Source organism: Ambystoma mexicanum, chromosome 11 (assembly GCF_040938575.1).
Source record: "Ambystoma mexicanum isolate Mex_15411 chromosome 11, UKY_AmexF1_1, whole genome shotgun sequence".
NCBI classification, from domain to species: Eukaryota; Metazoa; Chordata; class Amphibia; order Caudata; family Ambystomatidae; genus Ambystoma; species Ambystoma mexicanum.
The window spans coordinates 1,251,315,019-1,251,327,378 of record NC_090934.1 but is presented as its reverse complement, the minus strand read 5'-3'; the positions used below and the strand labels follow the sequence as shown (position 1 = coordinate 1,251,327,378).

Here is a 12,360-nt window from a genome sequence, read left to right as displayed (position 1 = left end):
TCCCTCCCTCTTCAAAAAATTCAAGACGGTTACGCCATTGCTGAATGCGGAGAAACTCTGCAGGGGAGACTGGATGTGCTCCCTGGATCTGAAGGACGCGTATCTACATGTCCCAATTTGGCAGCGTCAGCTGTCCTTTCTACGGTTCAGGATCATGGGCTTCCAATACAAGGTTGTACCGATCTGCCTCAACCCAGCCCCCAGGGTCTTTACCAGACTTATGAATGTAGTGGCAGCCCTTCTCAGGGCCCAAGGTCACCATGTCTACCTGGACAGCTGGCTTGTCAGGGTGAGATGCCCGGAGGCGGTTCTCTACACTTCCTCCGCCCTTATGGACACACTTCATGAACTGGGATTTTCCATCAATCTCAAGTCTCAGCTGCAGCCTACACAGAGCCTGACTTTTCTGGATCTCATCTGGGACACAAGCTCTGAGAAAGTGTTCCCCACGGAGGACAAGATCACAGCCATCGAGAGGGCAACAGGTCATTTTCTCAGCAGAGGTGTGGCCTCAGCCTGTTGGTACCAACATCTACTGGGTATAGTTGCGGCTTTCCTACTGGCAGTACCTCACACAAGGCTCAAGATGAGATTGCAGCTGCACTTAGCAGCCTCATGGAATCAGGAGCGGGGCTCCCAAGCGGAGCTTGTCAGCATTCCTCCCTTCTTCCACCAGTACCTCGTCTGGTGGTCCACGGACTGCCACCTGCGGGCAGGTAGGCCCTTCTGGCAAGCAGCACCGCAAGTCACCATCGCCCCGAATTCCTCCTTGGAAGGCTGGTGGCGCTACGCTGGACAACCACAGCGTCCACAGAGTCTGGTTCCTCCAGGAGGCCCAGATCAATTGGCTGGAACGGAAAGCTATCTGACTCGCTCTCAAAGCCTTTCTGTCGCTTATCGGGGGACTGACGATCCTCATTCAAACCGACAATTCCACCAGCATGTATTGCATCAACAAGCAGGGTAGCACCGGGGTTTCTTTTTTCCATCGAAATGAGGCGATAGTGTTAACTACTTTCTTTGCGGATCCTAAGGACGATGCGCAAAGGGTCTTGCACTGTCTTGATGTCAGACGCGCTCTGAATTTCTATCTGAACAGGACCAAGAGCTTCTGCAAGTCAGACGCCCTCTTTGTCACCCTCAGGGAGGAGGGGTGGGGTCAGGGTCAGGGCCGGGTTATCAGGCGTTCAAGGTCTCTATAGCAAGGTAGGTGGTTTTAACTTAAATGAGCCTATGAGGGGCAGTGCAAACCACTTCCAGCAAACCTGGATGCCCACGCTTTTAGAGTCAAGGCCAGGGCAGTTGCACTCCAGAGGCACGTTCCGTGGCAGGTCATCAGCAGGGCAGCCATGTGGGCCATGCCTTCCACCTTCTGCAAGCACTACTGTTTGGGTGCTGGCTCCAAGTCAGACGCATCATTTGGGTAGGCAGTATTAAGGAACTTTTCTTAAGGAGGGTCACCTCTCCACCTTGAGGCTACATTCAGTTATAATCGCCCATACAGCATGGAGGAAAGGGGACGGGACATAGGAGTAATTATAATTTACTCACCGCAGTGATGCACATACTCCTAGTCCATAGTCCCCTTTCCTCCATACGTCCAACCACCACCCCCCCCACCAAATAAAACTGGTGTAATTAGGCAACGGTAATATTGTCATTGCGTCAATGGGGACTGAGGACTGGCGCCAGTGGGCGGAGTCAGGGGAGCGCATGCTCCCAGGGCCGTACCCTTGCGTGCCTCTAAATTTAAAGGGGAAGAAGGTTTTTTTCTGGTGAAAAAGGTTCCGTCTCCCGTCCCTAGCGAGGGACGCCCCTATACAGTAGTACTGCAGTGAGTAACTTAGCATTTTTTGTTGCATAACAACCACTGTATGGTGTCATACTTCTACTAGAACATTGTAGCAAAGTTGGTTTGGGGACAGAGAGAGCTACTTCAAGATTTGGGATATGATTTGTTTCACCGAGAGTCTAGTGATGCTGCTAAAAATTGTTTTTGGCTCCACCCACAATTGCATCCATACTACCGGTGAATGGATGAGGTTACTACATGGGTTCTGGCTTCTGGCTTCTATACAGTCTGAACTACCCATCATGTCTAGAATAACGGAAGGCCAGATTGGTCTTTGGTGGAGTCTGCCATCAAAACATTTTGCGTCCCTCTCGTTGGGCCTTAACCCTAGCACCTCCGTAATTAGGTTGGCATCTTGGAATGTATGTGGCTGGAGAAATTGTTTACATGCATGGCATGGTGTACTGGATTTACGCTATTATAATATGTTCTTTTTTCAGGAAACTATGTTGGTGGGAAATGTAACCTTGGAAGGCTACTGTACTTTTTATGTTCCTGCTACGTTGGGGATAAAGGGCAGACGTAGTGGTGTCATGGCCATAGCGATGGACAACAGGTTAAATGTTACATCTTGACTGTGGTGTGCTGCAGAGGATATTTTGGCGGTGCAGGTGATACTCCCTGATAAGGACACAGAGGTCCTCTTGTTAAATGTGTATTGGAACCCTCTAAGTTTTCTATTGAGGGGTTTAATTCACGGTTGTCTGATCTGTTTTATTTGGCTGATAGAAGGTCGTCATCATCATGCTCTGATAATCGGGGGAGATTTTAATGCTAATTCTGCTGATTGTCATGATTATAATTTACTCTTGCTCTCCTCTTATAAAAAATCTGATGAGGGGGATGATCTGGGACACTTTCATGGCCAATTAGGACCTGCACCAGCTGGAGGTTAAGCCAACAGACGGTCATTCGACTTGCACTTTGCCCAGGGGCAACCTGGATAGATTACTTTTTTGTCTCCACTTCTATTAAACCCCATTGTCGTGATGTGTTGCCATGATCCCGGTGCCAGTGATCACTTGATAATTCATTTTTAAGTTGAGTTTATTTGTCCAAGCCCATAATGTCTGTCCCATGCTGGTGCTGGTGAAATCAGATGGGCAAGGTCTAACTTGTCATTGGGACACTAAGTTGTATGTCAAACTTACAAGGTGTTTATTCCAGGAAGATTGGTTTCCGAAGGTGGAAGACTCATCATACTTCTTATAGGATGACCAGTGTCTCTTTCAAATAATTCTTTCAGAATGGCAAGTGTCCCCAACAATAATCCCTTTAGGGTGGCAAAAATGTCTTTCAAATTCTTTTAGGCTGGCAAAAATGTGTTTGGTATACTCCTTTACCATGTGCTTTGTAAAATAAGTATGTTTCTTTATACAACTTAGATGGACCTCCTAGTATTCTCCCCTGCTAGGTACCATGCTATGAACTTTGAGGTGGATTATCTGGATACTCTCCTGCCAGGAATCTCTTTTTTGGGTTAGGTAGATCACTTGTTCTACTTCTGTGCCAGGTATCTTCCTTCCCCCTCCCACCCCAAATGTTAAATTGGCTGGTGTATTCCTTTCACCAGGACTACTACTCTGATTCAATGTCTGTTGATACTACACAGTTGTATCACTTTACTGTGTTTCTATTTGCTTGAGGGATGACTTGTTACTACTTTTGCCACATTGATTTCTCATATATGGGGACTTGTTGTCTGCTGCTGTGCTTATTTCTTTACCATTTACTTGCATAGAATTATACTTGTTCCCACTTTCCCCATATTCGTATCCCTTAAATGGAGACTTGTTCAGGTTTTGCTTTTGCACTTCATTTTTTCGGTTTTCAAATATTCTTATGTTATGTTGGCTTACATGCCCGTCTGTACGCTCCTGGGTTCCCTATGACATTGGGTGGACTCACTGGTGTTTCGTAGCATCCCGGACCCGTTGCACGTTGTCTCGATGAAGCGTCCTCTCTGGAACAGCCTCCATTACTCTGCAGACCTTCCTTCTGTTCTCCCCACAGCTTCCAGCTCAATCGCCGGCTTCTCTCTCTGACTCTGCTCAAAGACAGCTGCCTCTCTGTGTGATCGCGTCTCTGTTAGCTGTGTTGCTGCTACTGGTGTTCTCTCGGTCCTCTGGTCATCCCTGAAGCATCTCCCCTGGTCTCGCGCCACACCAGTAAGCATTTCAGATGATTGCAAGTGGCTTTCTGGACTTGTCTGCCTTCTCAATGTCAAAAGAGAAATTGGGTTGTCGGTGCACACTAGTTGTTCAAGATAGAATTATCTTCATTTACTTTTCAGTTTTCTGGAATTTTAAGGTGCGGGGGAGAAAAGATGGTCTTGGCACAAGACCAATATTGCACACAGTAGGGAAAGTAAGAGGATCCTGATTAGGAGCCCTCCCGTCCCCTGCACACTTTCGAATGTTGTCAAAAAGACATTCAATAGTTCATTATGAAACTTTACATATGAAAAATGTTCAATTAGAATCAATGATAGTCTCAGTTTTAGAAACAGAATAGGTATTTAGTTGCAGGAAACAAAGCAAACATGTTTTTTTACTACAATTGATTGTAAGTACATTGGCATAAAGTGCAAAAAAAGGGAAAAGAGTGGACAAGAATCTGTAAATTCTGGGTGCTTGGCTGACGCGTTTCGAGGTCTTTTCCTCTTCTTCTTGAGCCCAAAAGCACATCTATGCTGTGTCCTGGCGTAGAGTCTGTCTTGCATTAATGGGATAAATCCCTCTGCCTCTGCTGTGTACTCGAACTCTGTAAAATGGTTGGATAAATGTGTCTCAATCAATTGGCCACTACGATGTTCTTAAAGTTTCTACGTTCTCGCGAGTGTTTACTGCACATTATTTAATGCACATTGTTCTGGGTCCTCAACGAGCTGCAGACTTGTCCGTGATTCTGCTCTAGTGGCTTAGTTGCTCTAATGATTGCATCCTGCACTTCGCGTTGCTGAGGTATTCACACAGAGTCTCAGAATTTTCAATATGGGCTGTGTTAGCTACTCCATTTGGTCTTGAGTGAAAGAGAAAAGTCCCTGCGTATTGCGATTGTATCCCGGCGGGATACAATCGCAAGAACATCGTAGTGGCCAATTACGGAAAAGTAACGTCCAATTGAGGCTTAGGTGGAGTACAGTGGATGCGTTTGAGGACGACAGTGTGGAAGAAGCGCAACAGGTGCTGTAAATAACACCTTGAGTGGAAAGTTTGTGGGATGAGGGGGTAAAGAGGCTTGGCCGAATGGCAGTAGCATGTGAAAAAGGAAGTGCTGGGAGGAAGGAAGGGGAAAAAAAGTGGGCTTCTGGAGGCCTTTTGATACACAAGGGCCTGGGTAGAGCACAGTATGTGCCCTGGGCACAGATGGACAAGAACAATTTGATTAAGGCGCTCCCGCTGTGATTTAGTGGGGGCGGTTGAAGTGGATATACACATTTGAAAACCAGACTGCAGGTCTACCCCTTGCCATAGGTGATATGAAACGCTTATTAGTGGCGATACTGGGAAGCAAGCTGGAGGCGTGTGGCTCAAAGCTGGGTATCCCAGGGTAAGGTTGGATGACGATGTGCTTGATGGCGCACCATTCAATATCAGAGTGCACATACCCAGACACCCCAGACTTACAATCGATTATGCAACACACTATGGGCGATGAGAGGCCCTGCACAGTACATTAAGGTTGAGGAGATGTGGAGACTGGGGACCAGTGGGACCAATCTGTTGCTCATTTTTATTTAGTTATCAAAAGGGGCTTACCAAAAGAGTTGCAGAAGGCACTAGACAAAATTGTGGTCTTTGAAGCGAAGGGATGGTCGAAGTAAAATGCACCACTGCAAACGAATAAAGGAACGAGATACAACACAGGAGCTGCTGGCAAATGAGGCAAAGTTGGAAGCTAGCAAAGATAGCTGTAGAAAGTATGGTGTCCAACCAGCACAGATGAAGGAACCGGGAGCAGCGTTTTGGCCAGGAGGAGGAAAAGGGCAGTGGGGGAGGCGAACAGCAATACCCAACCCAGGAATGGCAGCAAAGTGGTCGGCAGCGCTGGAGGGGCGGATTCAGTGGTGGAAAAGAGTGGGCTTGGGACCAAGAGGGCAGAGCATGGGATCCTCCAACTGCTGGAACTGCAGGAAGTGGGGACATTTTTTGAGAGAATGCAGAAGCAGGCCAGGGCACTGGCATAACACTTAAAATACTTACCATCCGCCACCCCAGAATATAGATGCCCACGCCAAGAATGAACTCTATACCTTATGTACTCCTACGTCCCATCCCCTTTCCTCCATACTGTATGGGCACCCCTCGCTAGGGATGGGAGACGGAACCTTTTCCACCAGAAAAATCATCTTCCCCTTTAAATTTAGAGGCGTGTGGGGCACGGCCCTGAGAGCATGCGCTCCCCAGACTCCGCCCACCAGTGCCCACTCCTCTTTCTTTTCCGCGTCGACTGGAACGGACTGCTTTCACCAGCGCTCCTGGGTTAAGCCTTTGGCCTAGTCATTCCACGCGCTCTTTCCCGGAGAAGTACTTTTGTCTTCTTTTTTTTCTTGTCTTTAATCAGATACCTGTGTCCTCTGGGGCCATAGTGCTGGTACCAAGGCTGCTTTAGCTATCGACCATCGGGCCGAGGGGTCGCCAGATCCTACCTGTGCCTGCTCTGAGGGGGACAACAAGGTTCTATTACTGGGTTCCCGCCCGAGGGGCTACGCCCTAGTACTGGAATGATGTTTGATGGGCCGCCTGCACTCAGCACTACCAGCGACGCAGCCAAGGGTAATCCGCCTACCAAGTTTTTACAATGGGCCTCATTACGACCCAGGCGGTAAGTTACCGCCTGGGCCGTGACTTTACCACCATGGCGTAAACTACGTTTACGCCATGGTGGTTGGCGGACTTACCGCCCCATTCCGAGGTCGGCGGGGCGGTAAGTCCCCAATCCCCATTTACCCTTCCCCATTCCCATTTTTGCCCCATAGGGCATAATGGGAGTGGGGAAGGCGTTAATTACGCCACCGTAAATTACGGTGGCGTAATTAACTCCATGGTCCCTTAGCGCCATGGATTTTAACACCTGCTAAAAGCAGGTGTTAAAAGCGCCATGGCGCTAAGGGACCTCGTAATTGGCGGTAAGGGGTCGGCGCAGCTAATGCTGGCGTAAACCCCTTACCGCCAGGGTCGTAATGAGGCCCAATGTGTTTCCAGCTACCAAAACCACATTCTCTGCTGACTTCCTGTTTAGTTTTGCCTCACTTAAGTCATGCATATGTGAGACAAAATTAATCCTATTTATGTGTAGAATGGAAGGTTGGCAAATCGCAGCTTAGATCTAGACCCTGGGTGTTAAGCTGCACTGTTTCAGTTAGTAGCCATTTTTTGGTTGGGCATTTATCTATACATATATTTGTTAAAGTGTGTTTGTATGTTCGGCGTTGGCTCCAGCCCCTTAACAGTTGGTGGGCTGAAATTTTGTCCCAAGGTTGGCCTACCAGTCTGGGGTGTGCTGGCGATAGTGAAATTTGACCAAACCCACCCTTTCGCCCTGCACAGGACAGGGTCCAGCCCTGTGCTTTCTGTTTGGCGATTTCAGGAGTTGTCTCCAGCCCCATAAGTTGGTTGGCCGAAATTGTGCCCTGAGTTCAGCATACCGGTCGGGGGTGTACTGGCGATACCGAAATATGACCAACGCCACCCATATGCCCTGCACAGGGCGGAGTCCGGCCCTGTGCTATCAGTAATGGGGATTCCGAGAGATTGCCAATTTTGCGATTGTTAAATAATAGGCTGCTAGGACACAATATAACTTGCATAAGGCTATAGCAGACCCCCACGTGCATGTCAGCTACAGACCCGGGAAACTCTGGGGGATGGCTAGTTATTCATAATTGTGTAGACATTTTAGGGTCCTGCAGCGGGAATGCTCCTGGCCGGCTGCATCAGCATTCCTATTCTACCATTGCAACTAAAAACCTATCCTGACTATTGCCTCCCCACAGTCCCAACCATGGTCGACCATAGTGGACCATTGCCAACTATTGCCACTCAAGCGCCTCTCTCTGGGACATTCCAGATGCATGCATGAGGGAAGAGTCCTCATTAGCAAAGCCAAAACTGTTGACCTTGCCAGTGATGGCTGGTGGATTGACACAAGGGGTTTCTGCTCAGTACGATCGTTGGCAAGTTAAGGAGGCCACTGATTTCAGACTTGTCACTACGGATCAGACAACTCTGATACATCAGCTGCATCGGTATGTGATGCATAGTATGTTCCCCCTTGTACCAGACTCCCTTCTGAGGAATGGAGGCATGAATTGCCAGTGCAACGTAGGCGGCACTACCACGTTATCTATAACTTACTGTTGGTCTCTGAAAGCTTGAGTTGCCCCCTTTTTTGTGTGTGCGCGCTTCTTTTGAAGATTTTGGCACAGTGGCTTTTCTCATTTGCCATAAGAGCAGTTAGGATGAGGGGGATTAATGCCTTTTTAGCCGATTAACCCATCGTTATTGCATGAAGTCAAATTGGTTCTAAATATGCACAGGTGCTGGCGCTAGAACTGTGGTTCCAGGAAGGAGGGGATCCCGCATGAAAGCATGTCTGTTTATGATTTTGTATGTTAACTATTTTGTTACTATGTATGTTTTTTAACTGGTGGTGGTTGTTGCTTTTATGGATATGCATATCCGAATAAAGTTTGATCTAAAGAGTACTTTCAGTGATTTTTTTTTATAGATGGTGTCTTTTCAGTTTGAAAACCTTTAGTGAATCTAGTATCCTCCTGCCGAGCCCCCTGCATATTATGGATGCCAAAAGATCTTTAAACAATTACCTGGACAGGACGAAAGATTTTACAACGTCAAGGCTCTTTCTGTATTTTATGCACCCAGTACAAAGGGGTCGTTTGAAACAATCAAACTTAAGGAAGGTGGTATGTATACTTGATGCAATTGTGCTACCCAAATCCCATATAAAGGAAAGTGGCTGTATTCGCTGTCAGGAAAAGCAATTGCAGTCTGCTGCATTGTTGTTGAGGAATGTTACTTATTGCAGTAACATGGATAGAAGTGGCTCTGCAGGAAGTTTCTTTTTCTAGTTAAATGACCCTACTTTCTTGCTTTAACATTGGAGGTAGTAAATCGACCTATCTGCAGCAATAATGAACTGAAGATTGACTTTGTTATGCCGACCATTCTTGAAGCCCAAAGATCTACTGCCTTCAGATATCGGGTGAAAACGATTCCCTTGAGTGGCCTTAAGGTGGAGAATATTATACCGCTCATTAATCTGCCAGAGCTCTCTCCAGATGCATATTAAATCGACTATGGTGCCAATCTGCTCCTCAGTGATGCAGAACATGTCAATTGCAACATATTGAAAGCGCTGTTAGATTGGCCGTCGTTTTGTAGGAACACTGTTGATCGAATAGTGGCCAACAAAGTGCATGAAAATAAGTAGTCAAACTATGTTCCCTGCTGGCCTGCCCCAGTCCCTCCAAACCCCATTGCCATGCACAATGCAAATCCCCAAACAAATGCTCCTGCTGTTTAAGGGAACTTTGAGTGCTAGTTTCAACTGCTTCCTACACTTTTATTTTAAAACGAAAGCATTCTGGAACAATTTCTTTTTAAAATAAAAGCATTAAAACAGTTAAACGTAATAAAACAAAGTAGAGGAGCACCGCTCCCGCCCATTGGGAGAGAAGTATTGAATGCTTCCAAGGGCCAGTTTTTTCCCATGTTGCTTGTACATCTGTTTATTCAAATTTTGGTGCTGCATGCGTGTCATCTGCCATCTCCGGTAGCTAACGTGCTCACGTGCCCAGAGAAGGTAAAAGATATTTAGCAGGATTAAATGAAGGTTAAATGCTGTGGTTCACGTAACTAACAGATGTGCTTGCCATGGATAGCGTTGAGGGGATGCACTTTTCAGCACCATGCTGTTATGTTGCAAGATTAGAACACTGAATGAGAACGAGCTATGGGAACTGTACAGAACGTTACCTCTCCCTCAATGGGCCCGACCCGCTCCTGTGCTGTCCCGTTTCTTTAAGTGTGTAACAGGCTCCTCGAAGTATTTGCATTTAGCGTTGTCTTTGTCTACTGAATAGCAGTGTTGTAGTGTCATACTAAGGTAAAACATGCAATGAAGCATTAAATGGAGTTTGAAGGCTTCCGTTCAACTTGACCATCAACCGTTGACCCTTACAGTGTACAACATAGCACTCAACAGATGCAAATTTGTTAGAATGCATAGTGGACTGGTTCTTCTCCTTTATACATCACTTCAACGATTCATATACATCGACTTGTATAAACACAAATGTAAACATCAAATGCTCATACACCAGTACCCATAGCCCAAGCCACACATCCATCTCTTCTCCACCAGTACACCCATCCATACACTACACAATACACTCTTAAAATAAGCCAGATCAATTGGCTTTCCTAGTCCTTGTTTGCTTTGCGTCTAAAGCAAAGGAAATGTCACGGTCAAGAGTTGTTGATAGTGGTATGCCACAAAGGTTAGTAGCGGCCTGCTGATACTTGCATGGGTTTATCAGCTCTCACAAATATTTGAGACTAGAGGTGTTCGCTAATGTACCTTCCTCTGTGATGCCTGCACACCACTGTAATTTGTTCTAGGAGTGAGCCAATGCTGGAGTAGGAAAACTTTAGTATAACGACCCAGTCTTGGACCTCACCTAAACTACTGTTACAGGATTGTGGTGGTGTGTTTACCATGTTCAAATAATTGCACACATCCACAAACTAATACATCCACACTTCCAAGAAATTAAATTGACCACATCGGACCCTCATCGAACTGCACTGGCTCCTGCTGCAAGCCTGCATCATATTCAAATCCTGTTGCATCATCTTCAAATCCTGTTGCATCATCTACGAGGCAGTCACCCTGAAGTCCCCAAGCTACTTCACTGAGAAACTCTGCATCTCTGGAGGTCTGCGATCCACCAGAAGTAAGGAAATGTGCAGACTTACACTCGACAGTGCAGGAAGGAAAGAAACAGAAGACCGGTCGTCTTGGTCTATGCTCTAAGACTCTGGAACTTCCTCCCCATCAGACTTGTCCCATCACTTATACAGTGCAAGAAAGAGCTCAGGATCTCAATCGTCATTGAATGGCACCTCCCTAACACTTAGGTCCACGCACTCTGCACTCCCCTCCTAAGACTGTGATCTGCTCCCTACTGTATCTTTCCATGGTTGCTTGAAGATCCCTTGCTGCCAATTGCCCACCCTCGCCCTGCCCTGTTAGCTCTCTGCTCCCCTTTTCCCTGCTTCTCTCTCTGTGTTCTTCCCCCTGTGATTATAAAGTGCTCTGTTGCTTTCCGAAGCTAGGTCCGTGCTAAATAAATACCATAATAGTAATAATTATTAAGTACACACACTGTTTCTTTCAATTGAGGGCGGGGGGGGAATTCCTCCCCTTAACTGTCAGCAGAGTGTTAGGATTTGTTTTTGTTTTTGCAGTTGGTTATTCAGTACAAATCTAATAAACTCACCTGTGTTGTAATTGCTAATAATGTGCATTTTCTAGTTTTTCAATGCATGTTTTCATTGATCTTGTGTCTTACTCTGTGGATTGGAATGATGGGTATCTGCCTTCAATATGCATAGTGCCTTTAACCTATTTGTTAATATACATGTCTTGTTTTTTTACGATTGCAGATAAGTGACAAGGCTTCCCAGGAGAGGGATCGAAGTGGTTGTGGTGTCCCTGGTGGTGGAGCAGGTGTGTGTAGCAGCATGGGGGCTTCTAGTGGTAGAGACGGAGGTGCTGACCGGCCACGTTCTTCCCCCTCCCAGCGCTTGATGTCTACGCATCATCACCATCATCATCTAGGGTATTCGCTACTTCCAGGGCAGTACCAGCTACCATTTGCAACAGGTTAGACCTACACACGATGAGTAATCATTATTTGCCTATTTTTGTTGACCTTTTTAATTACTTTGTATACAAAACACAGCAGTGTTGTAATTCACCTAAACAGGGCTCCATATTCCAGTATGTAGTCGCCTCCTGGTGCAAATAGAGCGACTTAGCCGATGATGGGCTTCATTTATCATTAAATTGGCCGTAGTGCCCTCCCTCTCCCTGTGTGTACGCCAATACCACATGTCGGGGATATCTGATCAGCAGAAAGTGCTTTATTAAACCTGCCAATATCGTTTGTGGAATGCACACCTCAAAGGATTTAAGTGATCCTGGTATGAAATAATCCCAATGGCACTAAGCTTCTATATAATGTTATTGCACTTTTAAATAGCTGTTACCCAGAGTAATTCTACCCATTCTCCAGTAGTGTTTGTCTTCGCTGCAATTATAAAATATTGAAAGCCCACAAGCTGTGATCTGACTTCACTTCTGCACCAAGCAGATGGACTCTTCGAGCCCTAACTTATATCTTCGGAGTGGAATCTTGCATCAGTGTCTTCCTCCATCTGTATTGCTTATTTGAAATTTGAATTTCCTTCCAGAAATTC

At 46.3% G+C, this 12,360-nt stretch overlaps 1 protein-coding gene across 7 annotated transcripts in view; it reads left to right on the top strand.

The window, feature by feature from the left end:
- ZNF609 (zinc finger protein 609) overlaps positions 1–12,360 on the top strand; it is a 1,443,811-nt gene that overhangs the window by 1,323,075 nt on the left and 108,376 nt on the right. For all 7 annotated transcript variants that reach the window (XM_069624676.1, XM_069624675.1, XM_069624674.1 and 4 more), the window contains exon 8: positions 11,545–11,764. In XM_069624676.1, coding sequence (XP_069480777.1) covers positions 11,545–11,764 — 220 coding nt within the window. The remainder of the gene's footprint in view (positions 1–11,544; positions 11,765–12,360) is intronic.